We start from the raw sequence: 15,419 nt of genomic DNA on the forward strand, positions 1-15,419 counted from the left end.
TATATTGTCAGTGGATGAAAGATTTTGAGTTGTTGGGTATATGTTACTTTCCCAGTGATAGCACCAAGTGTTGATGAAAACATTACTTATTGAGGCCTTAGGGGGATGAGAATATTTCTCTCCTAGGTTTCTAAATTCTTTTTCTATGTATTTTAAAAATTTGTCCTTTTGCCATTTCTTATCCACTCATATTCTCATCTTAGAAGCTAGACAAAAGTTAACAGCACTGTGATACTTTCTTATAAGAATGTAAGTTATTTAACATTTCCGAACATTGATCTCCCCACCTGTGCCTTTGTGCTTATAATAATCATTTTGTTGTGTTGTTGCATTGCAGTTAACTGGAAATTGCATGTGAGAATCTAGCATAATATTTACAACATGCTCATTAATGTTAGCTTTTATATATTCATGAAACAAATAATTTCATCATGTTTAGTTTTGTTTGAGCAAAATACCAAATTTTCATATTTTAAATCTCTTATATTTATATTGTAATTGACCATTAAAAACTTGATATTTATAATTAAGTGGAAAATGCCCAGAAAATGTATTTTCAATTATTTTGATAATAGTATTTGGCAGATAGTCAAGAAATACTGACTCAGTCAACAAAAGCTAGATTATCCTTTTTTCCTTAACAAGATTATAGTTTATTTTTTCTCTTTAAAATGAATGATAGATTCCTTAAATTACATAACTTAAATTATTTAAACCTCAAACACCTGAACAGTTCACAATACATGTCATTAAGTACAGTGCTTACTTGTTTTTATGACAAAGAAAAGTCATAGCATAAGAAATTTTAAAAATCCATTTGCGTTCAGAGAATTTTTATCTAAAAAGCCTTTTAGGATAATGCACAGATTCTAAAACAAAATGTTAGAAGAAAGAAAAATTGCTAAACTTGAGAACTCAAAATATTGTAAACGATAGGTTCTTTTCCCCCTAATTTTAACAATTAAAGAAACTACGACAAAATGTTAAGATAAGAGTATGTTGTGAAGTGTTACTATTTTATATTATTTCCTATGTTTTATCCTCATTTTGATAACAAACAAATGTATGTAAACCTCAATGAATTAGAATTTCAGTGAACTGCTATATATACTGCTGGGCTATACTCTGATTCTTCAGATGACCTAACAAAATCTCTCTTTTGTAGGGAAATATGGGTAACTTATTTAATGAGTTTAATTTCTTTCCTCCAGGATGTTATGAATAGGGAAGGATATTCATGGTTTTTGTTTCGTTTTATTTTTTTTGTTGTTGTTTATCTCTAGTACCTGTTGGTTCACTTGGACTCAGTTTTTTGTTCAATCTAGTTTCTAAACAATTTTCAAAGCCATTAGAGGATGCTTTGGTCAAGTACAAACAAAACACATCCAGGAGAAGCTATTCTTTGAATCATGATAGCAATACCAGTGAAGGACAGCTGCAAGCACAGCTGAGTGGGAAGGGTGGCCTCATTTCTCTGGAAGGGCCTCGATTCATTAGGTGAACGTCAACTTGTGGGACCTCTTCATTCTTTTTTTTCTTTTCAAGATTTTATTTATTTATTTGTTTGTTTATTTATTTATTCATTTATTTACTTTTAAAAGATTTTATTTATTTATTCATGAGAGACACACACAGAGAGAGAGAGAGGCAGAGACACAGGCAGAGGGAGAAGCAGGCTCCATGCTGATGTGGGACCCAATCCCGGTACTCCAGGATCACACCCTGAGCCAAAGGCAAAAGCTTAACCACTGAGCCACCCAGGCATCCCTTTATTTATTTATTTTAGAGCTAGGGAGTTTGAAAGAGTGGAGAGAGGAACAGAGGGAGAGGGACAAGGAGTGGAGCCCAGTGTGGGGCTCAATCCCATGAGCCTGAGACCATGGCCTGAGCCAAAATCAAGAGTCAGAGGCTTAACTGACTGAGCCACTCAGGTGCTCCAGGGTGTCCTCATTCTTGATGATAATTACAGTGTTTCTGACTTCTATGTCTTTGTGCTGTACTCTCGGCATAGCTTTTTTGTTTTAGAAGTAAACTCCATATACAACAGGGGTTCAAACTCACAACCCCAAGAACAAGAATCACATGCTCCTCTGACTGAGCCAGCCAGGCACTGTGCTTTTGGTTTGGGATGTTCTCCTAGGGGCACACTTCCTGGATTTGACCCCACCTGGCCGGGGGCGGGGAACACATTCATCTCATGCGTCATTACTCTCTAAGGGTTCTAATCTCTCACTCTAAATGTACTGAATGCTTCCCTTTTTTTGTGCCTTGATGTATGTTCTTTTGTCATGAAACCTGTAACACTGTATTGTACCAGTTATGGTGAATGGTATGGCCATTCCTTCAGCTTCCCACAACACAGACTGGGGCTTCATCCTTGAGTTATTAATATTCCTTACATCTCATATCCAATCATGTGCCAGGTTTGGCTAATTTTCTCTTCCATACTTTGCCTTGCAAGACTTTATATTATCAAGCCCCTGGCCACTGACACCTCAGTTGCACAGGCTACCTGTATTTCTCAAAGTTGCTCTGCAGGCTCTTGGCTCAGAGCCTTTGAACTCACTTTTCCATCTGCCTGGAACTCCATTTTCCCACACGTTCTAGTGAATTGCTGCCTTTTTCCCCTTCCTCTGCTCAAATGCAACAGTAGTTCCATTTTTTCTCTATTTCTTTATTCTGAATTATTTTTCTTCATGAAACAACTGATTGTTCATCATAGCAATGAGTCACAGTCAAAACCAGTATTAAACTTGTTTAATCAGTGATTGATTACAAAAGTACACACATGTATGAAAAAAAATTCAGTAACATTCCCTGCAGTCCAATTTTGTAAAATCAAGTAATCAGCCACAGCTTTAGTCCAGTGAACATTTCTGAGAGTCTGCCAGTCAGAAACAGTCTTACTCTGATAAACACATTTTTATAGTTAAAGTTAACACTCCAGATTCTACACTTCACACTTTTCCAAAACCCTATGTAGACTTTCTTTTGCTTATAAACTGTCTTCCAAACTCAGCCCTCCCTTGCCTAAGCAAGCAATAAATTAAACATTGTTTTAGACATTGAGTGATAGACTCTTTATCAGGATTTATGATCACCTATGATTACATGATATTTTTGTTATCTGTTGGTTTATTGTCCATCTGTGTTAGAACATAAGCTCCAAGATGACAGGCACCTTGTTGCATTGTTCCTTGCTGAAAATTCATGCTGACATAGATGCCCAGTACGTAATAACAACGTCATAAATATTTGTTGAATGCATCCATCTTTAGAGTAGGAATATCTGCCACTTAGCATAATATCCCCACTGCCTAATATATTGCCTAGTATATAGAAACAATTCTGTAAAATATTAGTTATATAAGTAAATGAATACATTCATTGACCATGCATATTTTAAAGTATTTTTTAGGGATATCCTTGAAGTAAACCCATGATTATTCAGAAATCTGTGCATCCATATACATAGGTCTTTTTTAAAAAAATATTTTATTTGTTTATTCATGAGAGACACAGAAAGAGAGGCAGAGACACAGGCAGAGGGAGAAGCAGGCTCCTTGCAAGGAGCCCGATGCATGACTTGATCCTGGACCCCAGGGATCATGCCCTGAGCCAAAGGCAGACGCTCAACTGCTGAGCCACCCAGGCGTCCTCACATACATAGGTCTTATATATTCATCTCTTTCTTCAGAAATACACTAGCTGAAAAGATGCCCACCTATTCAACATATCCTTTTGGAAAACTTAAAGGAATGACAAAATCACTATGTTTAAAACTGAATCCAGGATCTTTATCCCCAAACCAGATCCTCTTCTAAATTTCTATCAGTAAATGGCAAAAGCCAGAAACCCCCTTTCTTCCTCTAATCTTCAATTTCAACCCAGTATCAAGTAATGGTCATTTTACTCCCTAAATATATTTCTGCTCACTTCTCTCCCTTTACACGAGTGCCACATGTCCAAGCTACCAATAGCTGTCACCTAAACTATTTTTAGTAACCTACTAATTGGTCCATGAGCATCCTTTCCTGCACTCTTCCCAATCTAATCTTTAACCAATTAACTCTTAAGAATGTTCATCAGATACTGATGAGACAGAGTCTAGAATCTTTAACATGGCGTACTGGCCCTTTTCATCCTCCTCTTGTACCATATTCCCCTTCACTATCTAAACTTTAGTCACTGGCTTTCTTCAAGTCATATGAGATTGTCATGTCCTTCTCCTGCCCCATCACAGAACTTTTTCAAATGTTAACACCTCAGCCAAACACATTCTTCCTTCTGCTCCACTTATTCTTCACATGTTAATGGTACCATCACTCCCTCACAACCTGACCAAGCCAAATACCTCTGCTGTACTTAGTACCTTGTCTATCTCCTATAAATACTTACGTTTGACGTCTAACCTTTGTGTGTGCCATTATTGGATTAATGTCTTTTTGAACCATAAGCTCCACCAAAAGCAGGGGTACCATATTTTTGGCATATAGGAGGGAGTCAGCATATATTTATTAACTGAATGAATGAATGGGAGGTATTTGAAGCTGGTCACATCTTTCCCAGTATATCTCAGAATAAATGGGGTTGGAGCCTGTGTTCTGAGAGTGTAGTGGGGCCAAGGAGAGGTAGGTAGTAAAACAGAAAACTGTGATGTACAGAGGACCCTCATTCTAGAGCTGCATGCTTTTTCCTGAAAATTTTACTGAAGAGCCAAGTCTTATTAGTCTCTCATGGACTCTCATGTTTGTGGGAAAGGAAAAGGGAAAAAACAGAGCACAGAAGATATGGAAAGATCAGTTTTATCTTTAATGAGGGAGAGGAGACAAGATGGATCTTAATTTGTTGTAGTGTGCAATTCAGGAGCAAAGTGTTACGGTAGGTTTTTTTTTTTTTTTTTTTTTTTTAATATAGCCAACTTTGATATAAGTGCTATAACCTAAGAAGGCTTTTATCTTTAGGGAGTCTCTTTTTAGAAGTAGGGGTTTAAAACTTTTCACTAGTTTTAGGAATCATTTAAATATTTTTTAAAATCCAAACGTTTGTCATGTTAAAATATAATATTTATAAGTAGCATTTTTCTCCCATTTTGCCGCACAGTAAGAGTGTCAAATGCTGTTGTTGTGACCTCAATTACAAAAATCTTTCACTTTAGAAATCAAAAGTACAAGAAGAATAGATAAAAGCAGATTCATCTTTAGGAAGAAAATTTGGGGGAAAAAACAGGGCGCCAGGCAGTCTTCCACATACTGTCTAATTTTCCTTTGTTTTTACTGCATTTTGTTACCCCACCGGGAATTCATATGAAGCATGGTGCCTGACGTGTAATAAGCCCTCAGAAAATGCCAGCTAATTTTCTCCATTTTATTAGTTAATAAACATCAGCCATAAAAATGCCACTTCCTTTAGCTGGTTATGAATAAGTCACACATACATTAGTTAAAATGATGAGAGGGGAAGAGAGGAAACACTGCAGTCCCCTCAACTGTCACCAAGCTCTGCAAAGTAACACATAGGAGACCTGAGAAGTTTGAGACTCTAGGACCGATCTCCTGATGCATGGCTAGCACACAGCAGGGCTAGGCTCAAGACAATGTCTGTCACACGCAGGACTGCCATTTGCTTCTGTGACTGCATTGTTCCAATACTCAGGTCATACTAGTGACACTGAAAGAATGGATGGGACCACCAGAAGAAAGATTGGGTGGGATTTTGAAGCATGGTTATTTTTTGGTGGTCAATGCTTGAATGATTCTGTTCCACCAGTCGATCTTTTATGGTTTGCTGAAGCATGCCAATGGAGGGGGCTCTCAGAAAACGTGCTTCTTTCCCCCTTTCCATCTTATACAACCTAAAGCCCTGACCCCAGAACCCCGGACTAAATTGCTATTTGTGGGCTATCTTGGGAACTTAACTGACATATATAGAGTTATTTCTAGATGAGAGGTTCCCAATTCCAAATGATTAACTTAGGCTTGGAACACATTTCCATCACTAAGCAGGGGATTGCCTGGAGTTTCTCTGAACACCTTTATAAGTGGATAGAAATTTGGGTGGTATTTGTATCATTCTAAATTAGAGTCCAAATGGTTACATGGTGCTTTGTTTAAAACAAATCTGTTTCCTCATTTTGAAAAGGGAAGAACTATCATCATTCCTAACAAAGAATTCTGAAAATTTCTTCTTATGTGGGTGGGCTTTGGACATGAGTGGATAACTAGGTGTAGTTACCTAGGGGACTCTGAAAACGTTAAAGCATAAGGCATTAATTAATTGAATTGACCGTATGCCCTGACTTCTATATTTGCCTCATGTGTTAAGTTTTTATTTGTTTTTGTTTGCTTATTTTTAAGTCCTGGAATAAGTACACTTTTCAGAGCCCCAGATCCCTTTCTTAACTGAACTTTCACTATAAATAGATAAAGTTCCTGCTCTATACCACTGCTTTTACTAACTTAGAAGTCTATTTATATACTTACTTAAATCTCTGGTGTGCCTTTGTGTTTACAGCATACTTTGGTTTGTAAATATTAGCTTCTTTATGGAAATATTAGTTCCTTACCACTAGAACAAATTGATTTCATCTATCTTCCTCCTCATCTTTAAGTATATTATTTATCCAGGTTTTCTGATATAAAGTGAAAATCTCACTACAATAAGATTAATAAACAATGTCAAAAGATTAGTCATGAAATAATATTTTAGAAATCCAGTCCTTTTGATTAGTAACCAGCCTTAGTGCCAGAAAAACTTCAAAGTGCTCTCTAAACATTGAATTTTCATCAGTGATGCTGCAAGCCTTAGTTCTCATCTTTCATGCTTACCCATGCAATAACTTCAAAAGGATTAAAAAGAAAGAATGACAATCTCTCAAAGTAGCCCTGTACTCGGGCCAGTAATCTTGTCTTTAGCTATCACGCATTTACAACCAGATAATTGCTTCATTACATTATGCTTTAATAAATATAATAATTAAAACTTGTTAGCAAAAAAGCAAATATTCAAGCCATTTAGAAATGAAATCCAGAGCCCAAGGGATTTCTAGAAGAAAATGAAAAAGAGTTAGACAGCGTCAAATATAGACATCTTCAAAGGGAAAGAGATCACTTAAAGTTTCCTTTACTTACTGAAATAGTTTCTTGCATACTTTATTGTTTTTGTCATCTTGCTTATTATAATCCAGCCAGTGAATGTTCAAAGAACATAAAATCCTACAAATAAATAAACTGAATATGAGTGAATTTACAAAAATGTGACAATTAAGATCAGGAGTCTCACAGGGAAGCTTTGATTGTATAAAGCAATCATGTTGCCCAGTGGTTGTTCCAACAACATGCAATTTATCAGTAGGAGGAAAATCAAAAAGGTTTAAGTTTGATGACACTTACACGTCTAGTTTTCAGAATACAAGTTACTTGAAAATCTTATCTGAATCAACAGAGTATCATCTGTCAAAACTTTGGGTGATCAAGACAGTGCACACTTCGATTGCAGGGCATTCTGTGTCAGTGCAGGACATTGTAATAAACACTGATTTTTGAACAAGTATTACATAGATCATCATGGACTCTGTAGTTAGTAACAAGGTAGTCATCTCAGGAAGTACTGAAAGCTATATCACAGGAGTCTGACAAGGGGTAGTTAGAGATGTAGGCTGTGGAATGGTAGGGTCAAACTAGAGGAAAACCAAAATTAGGTAGTGTTTGTGAATTTTGCTGTTTGGATCAGGGAGCAGCTTTCTGACGGTCTCTTTCTCAGTACAAGGTAACAAAATAGAGACAGCATTTAAAACATAAAAACATAATTCTTCCTATCAAATTATATTTAGAAGTAAGTGACTTATCTTGGTAATGCATGTTGAAATTGTTTTAAAAGCTATATTGGCCAAAAAAAAAAAAAAAGGAAAAAAAAATAGATGGGAGCGTTAGATATTCTCAGTGAGTATATTTCTCCCTCAGACAATGGAGTTAAAAAGTTATCTATTCAGATGATTGGGGTATTATCTGGATCAGTGCTTCTCCAATTTATAGTACACAGTGAATTGTTTACAGTAAATTTTTACTGATTATAAGTGGGTAGGCTGGATTAAAGATGATCTGTTTTTTAATATAAACACTAAATGTGGAGCTTAATCAGAAAGGCTAAATTAAAATTTTGGGGAAAGGTTTTGTGTGTGTGTGTGTGTGTGTGTGTGTGTGTGTGTGTCTATGTGTGTTTGTACATGTGCATGTTTGGAGGGATTGGTGTTGAAATGCTGAACGATCAAAAATGGGAAAGGCGAGCAGGAAGTGGGAAATTAAAAGCTTTATCAAGTGGATAGAGGATAATAAGCAATGGAAGAAATATTAGGTCATAGGCAAGATTGACCGGAATTGGTTAGATTTATAGATGCAAATGGGAATTAAAGGTGACTGCTTAGTAAGTGTAAAAACCTAGTGCTGTACATATATGAATTCTACCTCTTACCAATGATAGGGAACCAATAACTTAAATTCCTGGAAAAAAATATATTCTGTATTAGACCCTAAGTACCTATCAGTAATGTCACTAGGGAATTATTTTTAGTTCATCTACTTCCCAAGTGTCTTTAGAAAAAACCAAATACAGAGAGCAGCACACATTGATAGAACCGTAAGATTTAGGATCCTAAAACTCCGAAGGACAATAAAATATGAGAGGAAGAATGCAGGGTTATTTTATAATTCCATGAATTTTTGTGAAAGCACTGACAATGCTAAACAATGGGGTAGAGATTAGAGGAAAAATAAGGAACAGGAGACGGCCAAGCATTTGGCACAGGTGTTACTTGACTTCTGTTCTATCACCAATCTCCACACCAAGAAGAAAATATTTCTAATGAAATTATAAGTTGGGAAAAAAAGGACAAAGACTTAATATCTTTGTAATAATGGATACCTGTTAACTCATCCCTGTGAATCCATGTATCCATGTTCATACTGGAAGGGCAAGACTGTACTTTCCACATTCTGAATGTTACTTTAGTTCATTGTTAAATGATGAAACAATTCTAACTTATCCAGGATAAAGTGACATTTACAGATTTTTTAATGAAAGAAAAAATAAGCCAAAAATCGAAATTGAAATTGAAAGGGAAGGGTAACTAAGGTTTCAAAGAAGTGATGAGTAGGATGTTGACAGGGCACCCATTCTTGAGGAAGAAGGTATGAGAGCCAGTGGAGAGCGTTGCCGGCTCCTAAATTCTGGCTTCTGAAGAGTTGGTGGTCCCAAAGTAGCCTTCTCTGCATAAACCTCCTTGGGGTAAATGCAGTGCTGTGTAGATGTAGTGAAATGCCGGGACACCTGCACCCCAATGTTCATAGCAGCAATGTCCACAATAGCCAAACTGTGGAAGGAGCCATGATGTCCTTCGACAGATGAATCGATAAAGAAGATGCGGTACATATATATAACGGAGTATTACTCAGCCATCAGAAGGATGGATACCTACCATTTGCCTCAACATGGATGGAACTGAGGGTATTATGCTGAGTGAAATAAGTCAGTTGGAGAAGGACAATCACCATATGGGTTCACTTGTACGTGGAGTATAAGAAATAGTGAAAGGGACTCTAAGGGAAGTAGGGGAAACTGAGTGGGGAAAATTAGAGAGGGAGACAAACCATGAGAGACTCCTAACTCTGGGAAACAAACAAAATGTTGCAGAAGGGGAGGTGGGCGGGGGAGTTGGGGTAACTGGGTGACTGGCACTGAGGAGGGCACCTGATGGGATGGCACTGGGTGTTAGACTATATGTTGGCAAAGCGAACCTCAATAAAAACAAATGAAGAAAAAAACAAAAAGAAAATGCAGTGCTGTGTAAAATGAGATTGGCACCACAGTAGTTAACAAGAAAAGGGAAACAAATCACTCATATTCTTTAAGACCAGACTTACAAAGAGAAAACAAGCACCAATCATCGCTGCTTTGACCGTCACATCTAGATCTGCGGGAACATGAATTCCAAAGTTGTCAGCATTGGTAAAGACATCATTTACAAATCCTGACCAGTACTTCGAAATCTTCCCAATTGTAAGCTTTTCGTTAATGGTCTTCACCTGTGAAAAGAAAATAAGCGATGTTAAATCTGAAGGTGAAACAAATGGTCTTATGTATCTTAGTATATTTGCTTCAAGAGAGACACAAATCATTTTATTCATCATCTGTGACAATTCCGTGTCATTCATTCCTTTATACATAAGCATAAGTTTGTAGATTTAACTTTAGAGTCCAGAAATGTTGCTTTGCTGACAGTTATCTAATCCATGTTAATTTTTTTTTGCTTTTGGTATGCAGATTGAGAATATAATAGCAATAAATAATTAGGGCCCGGCTACCACAAGATGGCAGCAGGTACATAGTCTCAATTACATGGTCTAACCTTGAAGGTAATTTCATTACCTGAGGTCCAGATTTTAAACCTTAATTCTTCAGTAGGAAAAAAAAAAGAAAGAAAGGAATAGAAAAATAAAATTTTTTTGATAAAGATTTTAGAAAATATTTTTGGAAGAAATTAATTTCTAGGTACATTGTAAGCTTTTTCATTGTTATTGCTAACATTTTATAATTACTAATATATTTAAATATTATCAGTCATTTCTTAATCTCATTTTTATATTATGCTTAAATATTTATTCGGTCATTCCCCTGTAACTAACCCTAAGTCCTATTTTTCAGTAAAAAAAAAAAAAAAAAAAAAATCCTCTGGGCAAATGTGCCACCCAGGAAATTCAAACTAATTTGACATCAAAAATCTGTAGTCCTTCTCAGCTAGTAGGAGTCTACAAGTCAATGTTATCAACTATTTTGCTTGCCCTGTTTCTCATTCAAAGGCTGACAGTGATTCAATATAAACTTTCACTTTCTGTATGGCAGGAGAAGATAGAAAATGGAGAAAGTTACTTAGGACATTCATTCCCACAAATACTAAAACTTCTTTTTTCTAAAGATTTATTTATTCAAGAGAAAGAGGGTGACAGTGAGACAGAGCAGGAGCAGGGGGAGGGGCAGAGGAAGAGGAAGAGAGTGAAGCCGACTACTGAGCAGGGAGCCTGATGCAGGCCTGGATCCCAACATCCTGGGGTCAGGGCCTGAGCTGAAGGCAGACACTTACTCGACTAAGCCACCCAGACACCCCAATACTGAAACTTTTAAGTGTCAATCATAAGGCATATTTGTATCCTTTAGGTTCTTTTTTTTCTTTCTTTCTTTCTTTCTTTCTTTCTTTCTTTCTTTCTTTCTTTCTTTCTTTCTTTCTTTCTTTCTTTCTTTCTTTTATTTGAGAGAGAGAGTGAGAGTGCACCCGTGCACACACAAATAGGAGAAGGGGCAGAGGGAATGAGGGAGAGACAAGCAGACTCTCCACCCAGCAGGAACTTATCCTATAGTCTTAGGAAAGCCATGCTGAGTTATTTTGGAGTAGAGCAAAGTTAGAACAGCTTCCTTTGCAAAATTTACATTGTAGTCTGGGTGAATAGTCTTCCCTGAAGTCCCTCAAACCGAATGTCCTGGGTGGGATATACATGAATGTATAGAGAATGAAGGAATGAATAACAAATTTACACTTTAGATTGGATCTCCTTTGCCTAAAATATATTTCTAGGAAAGGCTGTTAAGATAATTTATATTCTTACAATTGAATTTGCAACTACATATTGCTTTTTAACATTGAATTTACACAAATATGTTCATGTAGGTATAGCTTATTTTACAAAATGAAATTAGCAAGTCTTCTGGTCATTGCTTCTAAATTAGTGATATTTTAATGGACTGTGCTTCTTAGATGAGATTTGAACTGAGATATGTAACCACCAGAGCTATAGGAAAGAAGATATAATTTAGGGTGATTCTAAACTATATTTCCTTTGTACCATGGGTGCTGTAATTCCATATAAACCAAAAATTTTAGGGGCGCCTGGGTGGCTCAGTGGTTCAGTGTCTGCCTTCGCCTCAGGGTGTGATCCCAGGGTCCTGCGAATGGTCAATCTGATAGATGGAGTCCCACATCAGGCTCCTTGCAGGGAGCCTACTTCTCCCTCTGCCTCTCTCTCTCTCTGTGTCTCATGAATAAATAAATAAAATCTTAAAAAAATTTCAGTATGTCTTTTAAAAAGAATTCTTGAACTTGATATCTCTGAAATTATGAGTTGTTATTGGCATGTACAATATGGGTTTATTACGTTATTTCATAAATATATTATCTTCTAAGTTTATTTCAGAGTTATTTCATGATTTGAATATTTTAAAACTGAAAAATCAGGACCTAAGTGAAAACCCTTCATTCTGTCATCCATACCTCAAAATCCACATCACCAAAACAGCCACATGTTGCACAAGGACCAACAATTTTCAAAATATCTTCTTTGTTTGCATTTTGGATCGTGAATTTAGGCAGAAAGGGGTGCCACTTCTGTGCAACATAACCAACTATTGTACCAGGAGGGGCTTGGATTTCTAACTGTAAGAAGAGATAATAATAAAATAAGATTTTTCTAAGGTCACTGGGTTTTCATTTTACAGCAATGTCAACTTGCTTCTAAACAGCAACTTTCATGAAATTCTTCTGTATTCTACAAAATATTCTAAATATCTGCTTCCAAGGAAACACAGCAGGGGCTTTTTTTTCTCATATTTTATACAAAGAAATTCACTATTTTGATATATATTTGGCATGACTCACTCAAAGTCCACGTCTTTAATCTTCTTTCCTTAAAGAGAACCTATCCTAGAATTGTTCTCTGAGCCTGGGACACTGGCTTCTTTGCCAGTTTGTTTTGTGTGGCAGTTGGTCGAGGACTGAAGCTGTTTCCCAGGAGGTACTTCAAATCTCCTCCCTCTTTTGTGTTGCCACAACACACATCTATTTTTATCCCTCCCTTACCAATGATTAGTTATTCAGGATTTTTTTCCCTTCAGGCTGTCAACTTCTAGCTTCTCTGTTCAATTAAAAACAAATGCTTCTTGTGCAGGTTCTGTTTTGCATACCAATTTCACTTCCTCCAAAGTATTATAGACTAGCAATTGCATTTTCAGGCTTCATTTTAGTATTTTACTCCATTCCCTTCATTCTCTCCATGTGTTTATTTCCCATCATATTGTATTTCAACATACTTATGCGGTCAAATCCCTTGTGAAATAAGCTAGAGGTGGGCAAGCATAATGAAAATTGTTTGCTTTTAAATCAAACCAACTCCTTATAATCGGTTGAACTTTTATCTTTTTTTAATTTATTATGTTCATAGTCTCATGTGTATCTCTCTAGCATTCTTGGGTCAACAAAGGTGGTTTCAACAAGAGTGCTTAGAATTATATAGATCTGACTTGTCAAATCACTAAGTTGTAGACCTGAAACTAATGTAAAATAGTGTGTCAATTATACTTAAATTAATTTAAAAAAAACCCTAAATAGAAAGAATTATATAGATTTATTCTGGGATCACTTTTCAAATAATTGGTTTGATTTTGACAAAAATTGGTAATGGGTATCAGGATACATCTTATTTTTCACTGGGCTACTCTGAAATAAAACATCAATTATCAGAAACCTTCAAATGGATGTTTTATCTTATACTGACTACACCATCTTAGAGCATATTAAATCTCATATCCTCAGTAGGAGGATGAAGTTTCTGGGACTCCGTATATGAGTACTTTCACCATTTTATCACTTAGCTAGGAAATTGCTTACAGATGTTTGGAGAATTAGCTTTAGTATATAATGCTAGAAACTTCTTCAATTAACCCCATCCATATTAATATTTTTTCCCATTGTGCTAAGTAGAGTACTTACACGTATGTCCTCAATAAAGAAACTTTTTTTTCTTTTTAAAAAATGGGGTTTGAATAAAGACAGAGGGTCAAGCCCCATTCATGATAGTTCATGGATGTTTAAGTTACCTCCAACCCCTAAGCCCCAGTTTCCTCAATTGCTAAATGTGGAGAGTAAAACCTATTCTTTCTAACTCATAGAGATGTTATGATATCAAAGACATTAAAGTAAGTAAATGTTCCATGTCGACTTAACTGCATTATGCCAATAGAAAGTTATTATTGTAGAGCTATTAGATAATGATGAAAATCTATCATACATTAAAATAATTAAATGACTCCCTTCAGAACAATAACATAGTCTTTGTCAAAGTTTGAAGTTCGTCATAAATAGATGAATGGGTTGTGAAATTCTATACTAAAAATAATACCTCACCAACAGAACACCTCGGAAGAGTTTAGGATTAGCACTTTCTGATCTTTGCTACTATTAGAAAACACAAAGGGTAGATGTGCTTGATGGTGGAACTCATAGATATTACAATTATATGATTAATACAGAGATTCAGGGAGATGTGTCCTATTTACACAACCCTTTAGCTGTCTACCAATTCATGGAAGCCACTGTAGCTTTTGGTCAGAAAGGAAAACAACAACAACAACAACCGGTGAATTACCAAATCCTTAAGCTTTTCTGATTCTAAAGGAGCAATCTAATAATTCAAACAATTGAAAAGTGAATGGCCTTACGGCTTCAGATCAATGCCATTAATTAAACAAATTATTGCTAATCTTTTCAAACATAGAAAAATAAAAGTACACCCAATGACTAACCTCTTGCAGGTAGCAAGGGCACCAGCAGCTGTTACATCTCAAGGGCCTGTTTACCGTAATCACCTCCCGACCTGAGTTATCTGTGATCTTCAGAGTGCAGGATCGCAGCGTGGAACAGAAAGTACGATTGAAGCAGATGCTTTCCTCCACTGCAAAGTAAATTCTTTGTCCCAAGCTGTTTTTAATTTCATATTTGTTGGAGGTCTCTGTGCCAAGTATCACTAAGGGAAGAAAAAAATTCATCAAAACAATGCTCTTGTCTAGTACCAAATCTTTAAGTAAAGAGGTAGTGTTATTAAAAGAAAAGAGTCACTAATTATTAAGTATATGGCATGTTTTTCACCCAAATCTTCTTGCATGCTCTAAAATTTGAAGACTAAGCTATGGAAATCAAAGTCAACCAAGAACAAGGCTGTACAATGAGTACATTTTGATTCCAGATATATGACCTACTTGATAGATGTAGTTCCACTCTCCAAGTGAAGAAACAAGTCTGTAAAGAATCAAATCCTCAAATAATACTTCTATCATTGCTGTGGAATTTACTGGGACAACTCACAGCATAGTAATGATCTTTAAGATTTGTATAGCAGTATACCTACAGCTGCATGCTATCCTGCTATTACAATTTCAACTTATTTTAGATATAATATAGAATATTAAGGACAAAATACTCAAGCGAAATGAATTCAGTTAGTCATCATTGTAAATCTTTGTCAAATAACATACCATCTGATTATTCATTAGTGCAATGATAAAACATCACATTTTGTTCAATGGATTTTTGTTATTTATTT

General features: G+C 36.0%; 1 protein-coding gene across 2 annotated transcripts in view; it reads right to left on the reverse strand.

The window, feature by feature from the left end:
• Positions 1-2,742: 2,742 nt before the first annotated feature.
• The window catches only part of PLSCR5 (phospholipid scramblase family member 5), a 29,925-nt gene continuing 17,248 nt past the window's right edge, over positions 2,743-15,419 (reverse strand). For both annotated transcript variants that reach the window (XM_025448941.3, XM_025448942.3), the window contains 5 exons: positions 14,623-14,843; positions 12,317-12,478; positions 9,918-10,079; positions 7,131-7,214; positions 2,743-7,044 (listed from right to left, as the gene is read on the reverse strand). In XM_025448941.3, the coding sequence (XP_025304726.3) occupies positions 7,176-7,214; positions 9,918-10,079; positions 12,317-12,478; positions 14,623-14,843 (584 nt within the window). In that variant the 3' untranslated portion in view covers positions 2,743-7,044; positions 7,131-7,175. The remainder of the gene's footprint in view (positions 7,045-7,130; positions 7,215-9,917; positions 10,080-12,316; positions 12,479-14,622; positions 14,844-15,419) is intronic.

Source organism: Canis lupus, chromosome 23 (assembly GCF_003254725.2).
Source record: "Canis lupus dingo isolate Sandy chromosome 23, ASM325472v2, whole genome shotgun sequence".
In the NCBI taxonomy this organism is placed as follows: domain Eukaryota; kingdom Metazoa; phylum Chordata; class Mammalia; order Carnivora; family Canidae; genus Canis; species Canis lupus.